General features: G+C 41.5%; 1 protein-coding gene across 1 annotated transcript in view; it reads left to right on the top strand.

Annotated features, from left to right (window-relative positions):
• Positions 1-2,442: 2,442 nt before the first annotated feature.
• TTC23 (tetratricopeptide repeat domain 23) overlaps positions 2,443-18,608 on the top strand; it is a 35,529-nt gene continuing 19,363 nt past the window's right edge. Inside the window, exons 1-2 of the mRNA XM_065412723.1 lie at positions 2,443-2,633; positions 14,271-14,448. Coding sequence (XP_065268795.1) covers positions 2,443-2,633; positions 14,271-14,448 — 369 coding nt within the window. The remainder of the gene's footprint in view (positions 2,634-14,270; positions 14,449-18,608) is intronic.

The following is an 18,608-nucleotide window of genomic DNA, read 5'->3' as shown; positions in this document are numbered from 1 at the left end:
GAATCCTCAGTAAAGTTATTTTTGGGGAGCATCCCCTCAATTTTTCCTTCTCCCTTTCATCTTCTTCCTATCTTCCTTTTCCCTCATGCTCAGGAGGGAAAATGTATAATAGACATTCGCTCTTTTCCCAACTAATCAAGGTAGTTACACAGCATCAGACTGTAGAGCCTTATATTAAATTTGGGATTGTCCCTAAACTGTTCCACCCTGCCCCCTGCTGAATAGAAGTCCCATTGGCTGTGTGTTTCTTGGGTTTCAAAAATCTACCTTTAATCCTTCTAACAAATCAGTTATTTAAAAAATGGTTTTTACAGGAAATTGGGAGTACAAATTATTTAGTGGATATTGAAAGCATGCACAGTCATGCCACTTTGAGAGAATAGTTAATTTTCCAACATTAAAAATGGAAATGCCTTTTACAAAATATCCTGCTCATATGATCCACATTTATTTTAAAAAAGGATGGAAAGTATAATCGCACTGAGACATTTCAGTCTTCTTCCCTTTCTCTCTTTCTTTGTTGTTGTGTTTTCTTCTTTTTTCACATGCACCTTTTTTATGGCACTGGTCACAGCATGCCAGGAGGGGAATGCATAAATGTTGAGAGTAGGGAAAACCAGGGTAAAATAAAGCAAATATTATCCGTTTCAGATTGGAATAATAGTGTGATGTAAAAGGCATGTTCTAAAGAAGCCTGTAGTGATGTTATGAAGAAAGGATGGTACTCTAGCAGAGTATATTGCCAGTGAAAATTAATGTTTGATCAAATAAGACTTGCTTTTGAAAGATCTACACATACATATTTTTATTCAATAACACCCAGTCTTGAGAAGTGCTGAATGCTCTCGGATTCCAATGGGATTTAAAGAGGAGTTGATGGCAATTAGCATCTCTCTGGCAGTGCTCAGTACCTTGCAGGATTGAGTTTTATAGTTGCCTTTTTTTAATTATATTTCATTTCTTATATAGATTTTCATTTTTAACAAAATGATTAACCTACAGGCAGGTAGCTAGTGGACGCGTACATTCCACACAGTAATAACATGCCAGTAATTTTACGTCACTGGGTATATGCTTCATAAACTTCATCAAAATAGATAAAAACTGGAATGCTGTTTTTGGCAAATGTTTTTTCGTAAAGTAACATTTCAGGTCTGGGAAAAGATGCATAAGTGAGTGGAATATTATTGGGATTGCAAAGGTTATCTCCCTATTAGCTGCTGAGAGCTCCTAAAACATAAACATGCTGTAGAGTTAATAAAAGCATATAGTCAGTAAGTATTAAAAATGTCCACATTTTCATTAGAAAAGTCTTTATTTCATAAGAAATGCAACAGAAAAATTGGATGTCTTTACCTAGTTTCCAGTAGTTGCATCTCTGCTACTTGCTCTTATGCCATGACAATACTAAATTCTCTAGTATCAAGCGAAATAGATTGTTGGTGGGATTTTCCAACACATTCAAGATTGGTCAGACCCTGCTCCCACTGATAACGTTACCATTGCTTTAATGGGAGCAAAGTTAGGCCAATATTGACTACTTTTGAAATTCCCACCCAGAATAATTTTTAATGAATATTTATGTCAATAACTGATAGCCTGTATGCAAAAGATAATAATGAATTTACATCATATTCTACAGGAAAATATTTTGCTATGACAAAATAGTTTTCACTGTGTCTTCATAGACAACTGATATTAAAAGTAGATATTTAAAGATAGCAAAGTGCATTGAGAGCTACTGTACTGATGAAAAGTGCTATATCAGAGCTCGTTATTACTATTATTATTTATTATTAGATATGGTAATTATCATATATACTACAGGGCCTGTTTACTTGAAACAAGGCATGTTTTATAGGTCTTATTGATAACTCAAGCCAAGCCTGAAGATTATACTGTACTGGTGCTTATTCTATATAAAGCTGTGTAAAAATATTGTATTGTATTATTTGACTAATAATTTATAATAACATACTTTATATAACCAAGGCCTACCGGGAAGCCATAGGATGAGTGAGCCCAGAATGCTGTAAGGCAGGGGTTCTCAACCTTTTTCTTTCTGAGGCCCCCCCGACATGCTATAAAAACTCCACGGCCCACTTATGCCACAGCAACTGTTTTTCTGCACATAAAAGCCAGGATCAACATTAGTGGGTAGCAAGCAGGACAGCCCGCCATGTCACAGAGGGCCCTGTGAAGCTAAGTTACTCAGGCTTCAACTTCAGCCCCATGTGGCAGGTCTTTGGCTTTCTGCCATGGGCCCCAAAAAGTCTCATGCCGTCCCTGCTTGGCGGACTTGGAAACCTGCTCATGGCCCCCCGGATTCCTGGTTGAGAACCACTGCTATAAGGTATTGAAAAATCTTTGATAAATTACTCTGTTTTTAACAAATGTGAATGTGGTTAAATTACAGGATCAAAAGAGGATGTCGACAGGAGAATGCAGGAAGCTCCAAAAGCCCGAATCTCTAGCCACACAGATGGCTCTGTTGCTGCCCTTAATGCTAGAATCAGGAGAAAGCTCCAAAACAGATCTTCAGAAGCAGAACTACTACAGCCTCCTGAGCAGAAGCTCCTGCAGTGTGAACAAAAGGCAAAGATGCACAGTAGCTGTCATGAAGTAAGAGAGCTGTATCTGACATACTTTGTATCAAATCACTTACTTTCACATACCATGCATTTCACACCAGCAAAGGCAAACACTGTACATTTGACTTGAGCAGTGTAGTGTCTGGATTTCAGTGGTAATGGTAATTTTTAGGTCAAGAAGTAATGGTGAGTGGGAAAGGTGGGGTATTAGGTGCTCATGGAAGTATAGCACAGTAGTTGGGATCAAGGGTGGGATTTTGAGAAGCACCCAGCAATGATCTAACTCTGCTTCCATTTAAGTCAATGGTAAAACTCCTGTCTACTTGAATGAGAGACAAGTTAACCCAATGCTGAGCATTTTTAAATATCCTACCCGTGGTCATTTTCACTGCCTAAGGGGGTCTAGGGTTTTGCCATTGACTTTACTGGTAGAATGATTGACAGGGCCGGCTTCAGCTTTTTTGCCACCCCAAGTGGCGAAGCCGGGGGGGAAAAAAAGATGAAGCCGCGATTGGCAGCACTTTGGTGGCAGCTCTACCGCGCCACTTCTTTCTTCAGCGGCAATTCGACGGCGGACCTGCTGCCGAATTGCCGCCAAAGACCCAGACGTGCCGCCCCTTTCCATTGGCCGCCCCAAGCACCTGCTTCCTTTGCTGGTGCCTGGAGCCGGCCCTGATGATTGACCCCAAAATAATTAAATGACTTGGGATACAGTGTTAGCTTAAAGGTGTTATGGGCATGACTTTTGAGGATTGTTTGGTAATATTCAGGTAGAGAATCCGAAAACCAAGGTGCCAAGTTTAAAGATGCTGAATAACATGATGATAAAAGCTTTGTTAATCAAAATAAACTATTACCTTGATTCTTCTCTTATTTGCACTGGTGTAAATCAGGAGTAATTTAACTGACACACGGGGTTACACTGGTGTAATTCTGGTACAAGTGAGAGGAGATTGCAACACTACAGTCTTAGGTGAAATGTTTCTGTTTTGTTAAACCTCATCGTTGGGTGGGTTCTGGTTACTTTTGCCATTTACCAGTCTAAAGGCTACAGTTGTACAATTTGTTAAAGGAATGCTATGAGGTTAAAAAAAACTTCTTTACAATTCCTTACCTATGTTACTAATAAAACATGAGATTATCAATTAACATACAACTGATAATCCTCTTCCTTTGTGTCTTCCACTGTGTTCAACTTTCAAAACATTTGCTATTATTTGACCTCACATTACCCATATATGGCCAGTCTAATTAGAATTCAGAATAACAGAGTCTTTTGATTAATGTAGAACAGTGTTTCCCAAACTTGGGACGCCGCTTGTTTAGGGAAAGCCCCTGTCGGGCCGGGCCGGTTTGTTTGCCTGTCGCGTCCGCAGGTCCAGCCGATCGTGGCTCCCACTGGCCACGGTTCGCTGCTGCAGGCCAATGGGGGCTGCAGGAAGGGCGGCCAGCATGTCCCTCAGCCCGCGCCGCTTCCCGCAGCCCCCATTGGCCTGGAGCAGCGAACCGCGGCCAGTGGGAGCCGCGATCGGCCGAACCTGCGGATGCGGCAGGTAAACAAACCGGCCCGGCCCGCCAGGGGCTTTCCCTGAACAAGCGGCGGCCCTAGTTTGAGAACCACTGCAATAGAGGGTTTGAAAGTGGTTTTATAAATCTGCCGTTTCGTACATTCACTAAGGGGGAGGTCCTACTAGTAGTTTTACAATTTACTCTTCACTTTGAATGCAAAGATGAATGTATACGACTCCCTTCAGAGACCATCCATACTGCTTCTTAATTAGCACAAGGGTCGCTATGGAATTATGTGAGCTATTCCACCCATTTCTTGCCAAAACAGGACCAACCTGGGATTTGAAATTCTCCCACATCCTACAGCTATATCACTGGCCCACCGCTACCTACCCCTTTTTAAATGATGTTATGGTGTCCCATTCAGCCTGGATGGGCTTTCATGGTCTTCCCTGAGCAATCGGTCATAGGTTTATGATGAAGTTACTTCTTCACTTGAAGCCCTGCCAAAGCAGTGACTCAGCAGTGTGAATTCATTGGCTGGAGGGCCCTGCGGCCTCCATGATCTTTCACCCTGAATTCTATTCCATCTGCTGTTTTGGTTACAGTAGCAACATTGCTGAAAGATGAGATTAGGAATTTTTTTCTTGCTTGATACTATCATGGTCTCTTCAGTTTATGTCACCAGACTCTCTGTGCAGTGCTCATATATCTGTGCTTGACAGCTGATCGTTCAAGGCTTGACCCTGCATACCACAGAAGTGACATGTTGCTTTTATAATCACAAGGTTAAAAATGAAGAGCAGGACAGGGAGTGCTGGGAACCTGATCTTGCATTAAGGAAAGCGCTGCTGTGTAGCTGCTAAGTTACTCCTGTCCAATAGCAAGAGGCCGGCTAAGAGGGGAGTTTATTGCTAAGAAATCATCATCTCGCTGCCTACACCCTTCCTCTTGAGAGGGGGCTGGAGACTTACTTCTGCTTGGAGCAGAGCATTATGCCTCCTAGTGTGTAACCTTATTTGTGGCCACACATACCAATTACACTTGCATTGAAGTGCAGCAACTTTGCAGGAGAAGACCTATGTGTTCTCCAGTCACCACTGGCCTGGAAAGTAGAGCTCCACCAACTAGTCTAAATTCTGTCCCTGGAGTTAATTGGCATAATTCCATTGACTAGAATTGCACGTTCTTATACCAGAGCTAAATATGGCCCCATTCAGATGCCTGACTGATGATGTATGGTACTGTGTTTCCAGGCAAGTTGCACAAGCTTGGAAAGATGCAGGTAGTGGCTTCTGTAATCTAATAGTAAAGCCTTCTGTAGTCATCATATGCTGTCTTGCTTAGAGATAGGGCCAGATATAAACATGAAGTCATGATAATGGTTTTAAGGTTTTGTTGTTATTGTCGCAAGATTTGTAGCTCTCAGTTTTGCAGATTCAGATACTTCATCTGAACTTTTGGGTTTAGAGCTGAACCTGCACAATTTGAATCTCTTGAGGCTCCTCAATCACTAGTTTTGATGGATAAGCCTTTTCCATCCAATATTGTGGATACTGCTCATGTTGAAACACATTCACTAATTGCACTTTGTAAATTTGACTTTGAAATTCAAAAACATTCATTCCACAGTCAAAGGCCTGTCTTGTCAGTAGTGGAGTCAACAACGTTAGTTTTAGTGACATGTCACAGAAAAATTAATTGGTTTCTCTTTTAGTGGCAATTAAAAATAATATATTCTGAGCTAATTCACATCTTAAACCTTGTGCTCAAACCGAAAATTAGGTTTTCTTGGACACAGTTCTCTTTTGAGAAGTACATAAGGATGGTCCCACTGGGATTGGGTGGAGCCTCTTCCCAGGAGGGGAAGCACTTGATGGTGGTCTGTGGAGAGCTAGTGGGTAAATAGTTCTCTTTTCCAACTGCTAAATCTGATTATATGAATCTAAAAATACATTAAATACTTTCATAATATTTTCCAAATGACCAATTGCTCTAGTTGCCACCGGGGTGTTATATGATTGCAAATTGGATCACTAACAGCAAGCGGGACATACATGAGATAATCTTTCAGTTAAGTAATATTGCCAACCACAAACATTCCAAAATCATGGGTCACGCTCCCAAAATCATGAGATTTTTAAAATAATGGGTGAAATCCTGGTCTCATTGCTGTTAATGGTAAAGCTCCCTTTGATTTCTATGGAGGCAGGATTTCATCCAGTAAATTTGGGGCTCTTTATTTGCCTTCTGGTTTTTGAGCCTATAGGGTTCATGATTTCAACTTTTTCCTCCACAACCGTTACAATTTTCTTTTAATTAAAACTGATATCTCAAGTAATCACCTGATTCCACAAGCTGGAGCTTTAAAAAGATCCTCAAAATATCACAAGAATCACAATAAAAGCACAAGTGTTGGCAACACTGATTAAGATGTCGTGTACACTATGAAAAAATTTGCTGACCTCTGCCATAGATTCTAGGGACCCAATGCAGGAAAACATCTCTATTTAGGAAGTTTAAATTTAAGCAGCTTTACTTTCTGTTTTCCTCATTATATTTTGTACTTTCAATCTTTCCAAATTTGTGTTAAAAGAAATGGAAAAGAGCTAGTTCATCCTCTGGCCTGGGCTTTGATTGTTCCCTACAACGTCCAGTGTTTGCTACTGCTTCATCCAGTCTCAGTTTAAATTACTCCAGACAATTGGGTTGCCACACCATTTCCACTGGGAGAGATACTGTTCCACAGTCTGCTCAGTATCAAAATTAAGACATTTTTACCACATATGCCATCCAGATTTACCTTTGCTTAAAATTTCATCTTTATTGTTTCTACTTATTCCTATCTTTTGCAACATCCTAATTAAGGCCTTTCCTTTTTTGATGTTCACACCTTTCACAGAATCGTAGAAATGTAGGTCTGGAAGGGACCTCAAGAGGTCATTTACTCCAGCCCACTCTGCTGAGGCAGGCAGGCAAGGACACTTACACCGAGGACAATACCAAAATGTTTAGATCTTTATTAAAATGAATGAAAGAATAAGCAAAGATATAAAACACAGAGTCACAAAGAGGTAATACAATTCTATGGCCCCTGGTGGTAACATCTCTGTTCTAAAAGACCACTTAAACTAGCATACTCACACCTTTCCCTGAAGACCTGGTAGTTGGAGACAGAGGACCAGCCTCGTCTCTGGCAGGCCCGATGAATTTGATGGTCCAGGCTCCCCAAATTGCTAGGGATCAGATTCGAGTGCTGAGTAGCTGAATAGCGAAGCTGAGCTGATAGCTTGATAGAAGATAGGAAAGAGCGACCCCCCCCCTGCATAGTTGTTTGCCCTCTTATTGGGTTCTGGCACTGCTTTAATCAGGGCACAACCTACCATGCTGAAATCTTATTTCCTCACCCAGATAAATCTTTGGGTACACTTACTCTATAGGCTAACATATATTCATACGTATTAATATCGATTATCTCATCCCCAAAACCGTTACCTTTGGCCTAAATCATGACTTCCATGTTCTGTGGTGTACCCTGCAGTTACCAATCTGTTCCAGAGTTATGGTAAACACATTCAGTTCTTTGTTCGGTTCCCCAAAGTCAAAAGGGGTAACTGGTAGGCCATTTATCTATGGCAAAGGTTACAAACACTTATGCTAACTTGCTCTAGGTCAGTGTTTCCCAAACTTGGGACGCCGCTTGTGTAGGGAAAGCCCCTGGCGGGCCGGGCCGGTTTGTTTACCTGCCGCGTCCGCAGGTCCGGCCGATCGCGACTCCCAGTGCCTGCGGTTCGCTGCTCCAGGCCAATGGGAGCTGCTGGAAGCGGCGTGGGCCGAGGGACGTAGTGGCCGCTGCTTCCAGCAGCTCCCATTGGCCTGGAGCAGCGAACCGCAGCCAGTGGGAGCCGCGATCGGCCGGACCTGCGGACGCGGCAGGTAAACAAACCGGCCCGGCCCGCCAGGGGCTTTCCCGACACAAGCGGCGTCCCAAGTTTGGGAAACACTGCTCTAGGTAATCAAACAGGATACAGGCTTGTAACCTTGCGTTACATCCAACTATTATGAGTAACATATATTGGAATTCAGCATAAACAAAACCCAAGAAAATAACAATATAATCAATCAAACCAATGAAGAAAACACATTATGCAATATAGCAAGCTAGCAAAATGGCCTTATGGGCTACAAGAGGAGAACTTCCCTAAAGTATTTGTGTTTTTGCTGGTGCAGAAAAGGATTCATGTAACTGAAGAGAATAGGTCATCTTATGTGTTGTTTCCCAATGTCCAGCTTATCTCATTAGCAAATAATGTTGGTGCAGCAGAACCTGCTTAGCTGAGCATAACAAAGTTACAGCTAATGGTTTCAATGCTGTTTACATTGAATCCTAAGCCTTTGCTAAATCAGCTGTTGCCTCCCAAACAGTACCCAGAATTGCAAGGCAGATGGAGCCCTTGCATGCCTAGTGGCCGTATTCCAGTGGTTAATGATTATGTGACGTCTGCCTTTATGCTTAAATTGTTCTTTTATTTAATTACCTCAAATATATTAAACTTTAATTGACTCCCTTTCACTTTGATTTGTCTCAATTCCATGTTCTAATGAGAGATCTGAAATGCTCTAGTTTGAATTAAAATGACATGTTTTGCCCTTTTGTTTTGGTAAAACATTGGCTCAAAAGAGTAGCTTTTAAAACAGAATGTCCACCTCAGATTTGTGCTGAGCTGGACTGGATGATTTGAGGGAAACTTCCTGAAAGTGAGATCAATTAGGCCATGGAATAGACTGGGGAAGTGGTAGAAGCTACTAGTAGTCCAAAGGGAACAATCCTAGCAGATGACATACTAATAGTGGATTTTTAACCTGAACTGTACTCTTTGCTCACTGAAGTTCCCAATGATATTACTAATATTAAGTTTGCAAGGACTGATGCCTGATTCACATCCCTAGAGACCAAATTCCACTGTTAATACACAGAGCAAGTACAGGAAAGGCAGAACAAGCTTCCTCTCCTCCCACCCCTTCCCCACTGCTCCAGCCAGAGTATCTCAAAAAGGGACTATCTCTTAAGGGTGAGAGAATAGGTCAGTCTCCATGACTTATCCAGTTGTGAGCCTCTCTTTAGAGAGGGTGAAGAATGTAAACAACTGAGACTGGGATTTTTACTATGTGGACACTGGTTGGCTAGGAACTCAATTAAAGCTACCAAACTCATTTCACATAAACCAGCATCATTCCTTATCTAGTCCAGTTGCTGCTGTTTGCTACCTGTCGTGCATTTATTAAATAACTTTTTTTTTTTTTGCTTTCTTTTTAGATTTTAGGTTATAAAACTCCTTAAACGTGACAGGTTTCCCTGAACTAAGATCATTTGTGCTCAGCTCAGAATTTTATCAACAGCTTTCCCCCTCACTTTTAACTCAAGAAATAGTACAAGTTACGCAGCAGATTTATACCACATGTAGATGTTTGTTAGTTTCAAGCTGCAAGTGGCATGACACATTCTTTGGTCTATTTTTACATGACCTTAGTAATATTTTTACTGCTGCTCTCTGCTGTCATTGAGGTTGTACAATGGTTGTCTCCAGTTCTATTCTTCATTCTGCCTGGGCCAAGATCTGCCACCCTTTTCTCTTCACTACAGTTACTTTGAGTTTTATCTACAGAAGAGGGTCAATACTTGTTCAGCTAGTAGTTTTAGAGGACTGTCTAAGCACTTTTGACTGTGCATTGGATCCAGTCAAAGCAAAACTTCTTATTTATATGACAGCAGAGGTCTAAAAATGTCACTCACATTCACCTCAGGCTGTTTCTGTTTCAGGTCATCCAACTTATTTAGTGCTTTTATTCACTGCTATGCATCTCTGTTCCATTTCTGCATTATTTGGAAATCACACTTTCTCTTGACTTTTCTTTTTCTTGCATCTTAGCCCTTCAATCTTCTTTTGAAGGAGATAAATTGATCCCAGGCACTTTTGTGTGTATTTTGCATGAGACATTAAAACTGAAGCCCTGTCTTCTCTATATGGACATTAAAGATCCCATGCACTTTTTGTAAGTTTGCCCAGCACCCTTGGCTAAAATGTTCAGCCTTCTGTCTGGGTGCCATAGTTCATCCCAGAGTTGACTGTAATACTCTGGAGAGTGAAGTGTGAGTGTAAATGTTTCTTTTTTCTTTTTAAATAACACATAGCTGAATCTGCATATTTTCATCTACCTAGTTACAAGTGTGTATTTTCAGTGAAAATTATTCCAACTAAGATCTTGGTTGTATAAGACTGAACGTTTTTTTATTCTGCCGTTCGTATCAGGACAGTGTTAATGTCAGGGCCTGATTACGTTATGACAGAAGTGAGACAGGTGGTGAGCTGTTTTTCATACCTTGTGCATATAAATAGTGAAGGAAACAAGTGTGGTGTGTACACAGCTCTTTGAGTTATGTAGGCATGTAGTGAAACCTGCTTATAGTGAATTTAGGTTATAGTGGACTTCGGACCCAGAGCCCAATGAGAGATCTGTGTGTAAAGGGCTTGCAAGATTTAGCCCTTTATGGTGAAGTCATCTAGTGGTTATAATTGCATTCCAGCATTTATTCCAAGTGATTGCTTTACCTATCTGCTTCATTATTGAATAACACACCAGGTACAGCCTAAAACTCTACTCCATCTTTCTTAATGAACTCTCTGTAGGAAGCTTCTGTTGCTGTTAAAACACAGATTTTCTAGCAGCAGTAAAGGGGTTAAAGAGCAAAAAAATGAATGGAACTTTGAGTTGAGATACATTAAGTAATTTAAGAGAATTCCTGAGCAGTGGGTCTGTAGAAAGTGAAGCAGCCAAAGTTTGAGCAAAAACTGATGAAAGAAGAAGTGATAATGAAATTGGGCTGAGCAGTTTCTAAGGAGGTGCTCAAGATGCTGATATCTTGCACAAATGTCTGCTAAGAATATCTCATTCTTTTAAGTTCCTGACTCCTTCCTGTTTTCATCACTGTGACAGTGCAGAGTCCATGCCTAGTAGGGCAACTGGGAATTCCCTGGTTGTAGGGAAATCCTGGGTGACATAGAGCTGGAATAGCCAGCTCGACACTACCCACTCCCTTCCCCCTGGAGTTGGGGGGCATTCCTGGGTGCACTGGGAACATGATTGGAGACAGAAGGAGACTCAGCCGGAGCGTGATGAACTCTGGCAATCCCTTCGGCAGCCAAGCTATCTCTAGGGTCCATTCCAGCCAGCATAATTTAGAGCAGGGATCGGCAACCTTTGGCATGCAGCCCGCCAGGGTAAGCCCCCTGGCGGGCTGGGCCGGTTTGTTTACCTGCTGCGTCCGCAGGTTCAGCCGATCACGGCTCCCACTGGCTGCGGTTCACCTTTCCAGGCCAATGGGGGCGACGGGAAGCGGCAGCCAGCACATCCCTCGGCCCGCGCCACTTGCCGTCGCCCCCATTGGCCTGGAGCGGCGAACCACGGCCAGTGGGAGCTGCGATCGGCCGAACCTGCGGATGCGGCAGGTAAACAAACCGGCCTGGCCCGCCAGGGTGCTTATCCTGACGGGTCACGTGCCAAAGGTTGCCAACCCCTGGACTAGGCTTTTACATCTGCTACAATTTCCATGGACTTGATTTGGCAGATTAAATAAACTAGTGTTTCCTCAATGAATTTCTGAGGATCTCTCTGGACAACACAAGAAAAAAGCTAATTAAAAATATGTTTTTCTTTCCTATTTATTTTGTCATAATAGGAATATACTTTTTTAATTCATTCAGGGCTACATCCTTGTCCCATTTAAGTCAATGGCAACATTCCCATTGACTTCAGTGGGATCATAATTTGGATCTAAATAAATGTTACATTTTTTATGATCACACATTTAATATTTGATGCCTGAAATGTATTTCTTTACCCTGTACATTTGTTACCATGACCAAAAGTGTCCCATTTGGCCATCAACTCTAGAAGATTACTAGCTAGATTACTAGTGCAGTGATAATGACATTTATAATGTAAGGGCCAGATCCTGCAAACCCTTAATTATGCAAGTAATCCTGATTAGTCCACCCTGAAATCAATAGGACCACTCAGTAGTTAAGATCTACTCTCATGAGTAAGTGTTCAGAGGTCATCATTTAGGGCCAGGTCCTCAGCTTAGCACCCAATCTGAGAATCTGGCTTGGGTAGGTAGGTGGAAGGCAGGAAGGAATCCTTCCCCTATCTCATGCTGCAGAGCTGGCCTGAAGAGGCTGTTTCAGCCCAATGACTGTGGTCTTAAAATACGCACGCACACATGCACACACTCCTAACTCCAAGAGCAACAAAAGATCCACACATGATCTGTTCATCTGGCTCCAGATCTGCTTGCAGGAAGGCCTCTGTGGTCATCAAAGAAGGACCTGGATTTGCTTTCTAGCATTTCAAGTTTTGGGTAACCTTATTATTTGGAGCCACAAACACAAGAGAAACAGAGAACACTGTCTTTAAAAGGCCCTCTTTTTGTTACATACATGTGGAATGGAACCCCCCCTGCAGTGGAATTCTTCACTGGGGGCTCTAGATGCTACTGCCATACAAATAATAATAATAAAATATTGGCACAGCTATGGTTCCTTCTGATCTTTGTTTAAGACCCATTTTCATTTGTTCAGCATATACAAGTTTCCCCTCTGCTTCATAGTTTTCAGGCAGGACATTGAACTACCAACATGATCTCATCATGGCATTTGGCTTTTTCTATTCTTCTTCTATGACTTTAACAATCTACCCAGCAAACACAGGGGCTATTTATTCAGTATTTTACTCCCCTGGCAGGACCCAGATGCTTTATGGAAACAAGAAGAGTTGAAAATGCATACTTTTTTCCTTTGCTTAAGCAGTCTGAAAATTGGCAAGTTCTGGAGGCTAAAATATTCTAGGGGAAAAAATCAAAGGGAGTTAGATATCCACTGGCTCACTCTAGATTTATGAATTATTTTACAGTTCTTTTTCACTCGCTTGACACTTTGCTCAATCAGCTAATTAGCCATCTGCCATGAATTCTGTTTGTTTCAAATCTATAGCCATAGATCTTTGTGGAGAAGTCATTTCTTAGGGGAAAAAACTTTTATATTTAGTGAATATATTATACTAGGTAAGCATTTTCCAGAAGATTTAAATAAGTTAGAATAGTGAGAAACATTTTCTTTTCACAAAGAGTTAATTCAGACCTCAGACAGAGGTTCCTGGCTTTTCTTGCACCTTTGTGCAAGGAGGGGCTGGGCTTTCTGTGCCTGACTCATCCACCTGTGCAGGTGACAGCCAGAATCCGGATGCTTGTACTCCCACTAGCAGGGTTGGATATCACAAGATAAGTGTAGGCATGTCTATGGCCCCTGCCTACCTTCAGCACTGGTTGGCATTCTATGGCTGACACTGGAGAGAAGCACACACTGCAACCATTTAAAGAGGATGGCAATATCTCTTTGCATTTCTCTATTGCCCCTGGAAGTACTATGCCATGTGCTTCAGCCACTGCTGCTGGTATTTTCCCCTCTATACACCCTTTTAATACGGCATGGGCTGGTAAAACCACATTCTGGCCCTAAGTTATTTACTGGTATTAGTTTCAGTTGTGTTGTCTTTCAGTTTGCTAAACATGTTAAGAGTATGATTTGTGTAAGACTCTCTCCTTTCGTACTGCAGCGTACAATGCGGGTTGAAGAAAGGGAAGCTAAGATGCAAATCAGAGACCTCCATTTTTCCAGATTAAACATTTGTTGATTTTTAGGCAACACATTGCTTAGCGTTTTATTGAAGAGGAAGTTTAAGACTAAAACTTAGGGGCAAAAATTCTCCTCTCTGTTGTGGATAGCTAGTGCCTGTTCATCACTCACTCCACATATGGAACTGCTCTTCCTGGCAATGGAATTGTATCCTAAGACTTTAAGTACTTGGATACCCCAGAAAATGTTTGTCACTTGCAATCAACAAGAAAATATACAGTCACTTGTTGTTTTCTGGTGTCAAGATTACTCTTCCCTACTGTGGGTTTTTGGCATAAAAAGTTGGCAATGAGATTAAATTTCTTAAGACATAGGTAACTTCTGTGTTACATAAAATGCATCCTATTTAGCATCTTCCTGGCACATGAGTCTTTTAACAGCTATATAATTTAAAAGAAAACCTGCTTTTACTTTCCAGATTATACCAGTGTCAGAAAAGATCAGAAGATGCTATTCTCTGCTATCAAAAAGCTCTGAGCTACATTGAGAAGTGTAAAGGTGAAACCAATCTGGAATGTATTCCTGTACACAAGAAAATGGCAGGAGTCGCACAGGTTCTTGGGGATCATGCAACAGCAATCCAGCATCTTGTAAAGGTAAAGAAAGTTTCAAGTAAGGCTTTTTGCTAAATGTCATGGTTAATAGATAAGCAAATCATCAGCGTAATGAAGCTCATGCACAATTTATAAACATGTGTCTTTGCTGCATTTTTTCAAAATATCAAGACATTACTTCCTGTTAAAGGATTAAATGGTACACAGTCGGCAGCCAAGGCAGTGCATTAAAAACCTAACTCCTGTTAATAATAATGGGATTTGTGCATCTAAACCACGCTGGAGAACACTGAAAATTGCCCGGGATGCTTATAAACACTAACTCGGAGCCTAATCCTGTAAAGTTCTAAGCACCTTGAAAATGGCAATCGGAGCCCTTAACTCCTATAAAAAGACACTCAGCACCCTGCAGGATCAGGACCTATATTACTACTAAGAACATCTGAAACCATCAACACAGTTGGTGGTGCCTGGTTTGGTTTTGGTTTTGTTACTTTTCCCAAAGAAAGATAAAGCTTGAGAGACTTATAAAGAGCTAGATACTTACACATATAGGTGGCACCCAGTGGCTGTTTGGTGGAATATGTGAAATGAGTCAGTTGTGTATTTCCTAGCGGGACAGATGTTTCTAAGTATTATTAAAACAAAGTCCACCATCACAATGACAATAATTAGCATCTTGCTGTAGTCTGGGCAGAGCAGCTTTGCCACTAGTAGATATGGAGTCTGAAAAGGCTTTTTACTTACTAGAGACAGTCCCTTTGGGTTTGAATTGAGATACATTGTTGAGGCAGTGTTTTATGGAAGCATAAGAATGGCCATACTGGGTCAGACCAAAGGTCCATCTAGCCCAGTATTCTGTCTTCCGACAGTGGCCAATGCCAGGTGCCCTGGAGGGAATGAACAGAACAGGTAATCACCAAGTGATCCATCCCCTGTCGCCCATTCCCAGCTTCTGGCAAACAGAGGGTAGGGACACCATCCCTGTCCATCCTGGCTACTAGCCATTGATGGACCTATCCTCCATGAACTTATCTAGTTCTTTTTTAACCCTATTATAGTCTTGGCCTTCACAACATCCTCTGGCAAAGAGTTCCACAGGTTGACTGTGTGTTGTGTGAAAAAATATTTCCTTTTCTTTGTTTTAAACCTGCTGCCTATTAATTTCATTTGGTGACCCCTAGTTCTTGTGTTATGAGAAGGAGTAAATAACACTTCCTTATTTACTTTCTCCACACCAGTCATGATTTTATTGACCTCTGTCATACCCCCCCTTAGTCGTCTCTTTTCCAAGTTGAAAAGTCCCAGTTTTATTAATCTCCCCTCATATAGCAGCCATTCCATACCCCTAATCATTTTTGTTGCCCCTTTCTGTACCTTTTCCAATTCCAATATATCTTTTTTGAGATGGGGCGACCACATCTGCATGCAGTATTCAATATGTGGGCGTACCATGGATTTATATAGAGGCAGTATGATATTTTCTGTCTTATTATCTATCCCTTTCTTGATGATTCCCAACATTCTGTTCGCTTTTTTGATTGCCACTGCACAACGAGTGGATGTTTTCAGAGAAATATCCACAATGACTCCAAGATCTCTTTCTTGAGTGGTAACAGCCAGTTCAGACCCCATTATTTTATATGTATAGTTGGGATTGCATTTTCCAGTGTGCATTACTTTGCATTTATCAACATTGAATTTCATCTGCCATTTTGTTGCCCAGTCACCCAGTTTTGAGAGATTCTTTTGTAGTTCTTCACAGTCTGCCTGGGACTTCATTATCTTGAGCAGTCTTGTATCATCTGCAAATTTTGCCACCTCACCGTTTACCCCTTTTTCCAGATCATTTATGAATATGTTAAATAGGACTGGGCCCAGTACAGACCCCTGGAGGACACCACTATTTACCTCTCTCCATTCTGAAAACTGACCATTTATTCCTATCTTTTGTTTCCTCTCTTTTAACCAGTTACCAATCCATGAGAGAACCTTCCCTCTTATCCCATGACAGCTTATTTTGCTTAAGAGCCTTTGGTGAGGGACCTTGTCACAGGCTTTCTGAAAATCTAAGTACACTATATCCACTGGATCTCCCTTGTCCACATGCTTGTTGACCCCTTCAAAGGATTCTAATTGATTGCTGAGGCATGATTTCCCTTTACAAAAACCATGTTGACTCTTCCCCCAACAAATTATGTTCATTTTTGTCTGACAATTTTGTTCTTTACTATTGTTTCAACCAGATTGCCCGGTACTGAAGTCAGGCTTACCAGCCTGTAATTGCCGGGATCACCTCGGAGCCCTTTTTAAAAATTAGCATCACATTAGCTATCCTCCAGTCATTTGGTACAGAAGATGATTTAAATGATAGGTTACAGACTACAGTTAGTAGTTCTGAAGGAACTCAATTGTGAAATTGCAGAACTCTTGGGTGAATACCATCTGGTCCTGGTGACTCAAATGACACCTCAATCCGGGACAGTTCCTCAGATTTGTCACCTAAAAAAAATGGCTCAGGTTTGGGAATCTCCCTCATCCTCAGCCATGAAGATCGATGCAAAGAATTCATTTCGTTTCTCCGCAATGGCCTTATCGTCCTTCAGTGCTCCTTTAGCTTCTCGGTCGTCCAGTAGCTCCACTGGTTGTTTAGCAGGCTTCCTGCTTCTGATGTACTTAAAAAAAAATGGCTATTACTTTTTGAGTCTTTGGCTAGCTGTTCTTCAAATTCTTTTTTGGCCTTCCTAATTATATTTTTACATTTCATTTGCCAGAGTTTATGTTCCTTTCTATTTTCCTCGCTAGGATTTAAACTTCCACTTTTTAAAGGATTCCTTTTTGCCTCTCACTGCTTCTTTTATTTTGTTGTTTTGCCACCATGGCACTTTTTTGGTTCTCTTACTATGTTTTTTAATTTGGGGTATACATTTAAGTTGAGCCTCTATTAAGGTGTCTTTGAAAAGTTTCCATGTAGCTTGCAGGGATTTCACTTTTGGCACTGTACCCTTTAATTTCTGTTTAACTAACCTCCTCATTTTTGTTTAGTTCACCTTTCTGAAATTAAATGCTGTGTCCTGCAGCGGCCTATGATTTAATTATGAAACTGAAAATCTCCATTAATGAGGTTGAATAGAAAACAGTAACCATTCTGCCTAAACTCAGGAATGTACTGGATCACCATTACACTAGAAAAATTCCTGGTGCTTTGCCCATGATACTTGGCAAACATCCCCGGTGCTCCCTATGCTGTAGCAAATTGCATTTTTCAGATCATTTCACAGCTGACTTTATTTCTGCTGCTGTCTGCATTCCTTCTCTCCCACTGTACCATTTACTCAGCTTGTCTTGGGATGGACTACATCAGTTACATGCAAGAGGAAGGGAAGAAGTGAAAGCAATTGCGTAGTCTATCCTAGGAGTTAAAGATGTATTGTTAGAACATGACAGCTAACAAATTCTAAAAGTCTAGTGTAGACAAGGTCATGGAGACTTTAACACTTAATACATTGTTCAAATTAAAGTGTAGACTCTTCCTTGTGGATCACTTTGACCAGCTAATGTGTTAAAATACAACTAGCCCTGTCTACGCTTAGGTTTTAGTTAGGCTGTGTTTGCTAATCTGTTTTTTTAACACCACACACTAAACCACTGTCAATATTCTAGCGAAGGCCTAAGGGGAAAACCTGTGTATCTGAGAGACTAAATTCTCTCCACAGGCCTGAACATTTTCCAAAGTGGCTATGGCTGAAGCTCTTCTGCGTACACTTCCGTACAGTCTGAGGGCTTGATCCAAGTCCCTTTCAAGTCAACAAGTTGGATGTCAATGGGAGTTGGATAGGGTGCTAAGAGATTACCAGCAAGGACAATATATCCACTAACCATAGAGCAGTGTTTCCCAAACTTGGGACGCCGCTTGTGTAGGGAAAGCCCCTGGCGGGCCGGGCCAGTTTGTTTACCTGCCGTGTCCGCAGGTCCGGCCGATCGCAGCTCCCACTGGCCGCAGTTCGCTGCTCCAGGCCAATGGGAGCTGCTGGAAGCAGCGCGGGCTGAGGGACATACTGGAATTATATAATCAATGCTTATTAAAATATTATTACTTGTCTTTTGTCAGTTGTTTGTCACCCCAACATTGCTTAAGAAGAGTTTTTTGGTACCAGATATGCACGGTGCTGATTGAAATGTAATAGGCTCTTTTTGAGTCT

The sequence above is a fragment of the Emys orbicularis genome, chromosome 10 (assembly GCF_028017835.1).
Source record: "Emys orbicularis isolate rEmyOrb1 chromosome 10, rEmyOrb1.hap1, whole genome shotgun sequence".
Taxonomy (NCBI): Eukaryota; Metazoa; Chordata; order Testudines; family Emydidae; genus Emys; species Emys orbicularis.
Note: the sequence above shows the minus strand (reverse complement) of the source record. Positions and strands in the feature narration are given on the sequence as shown.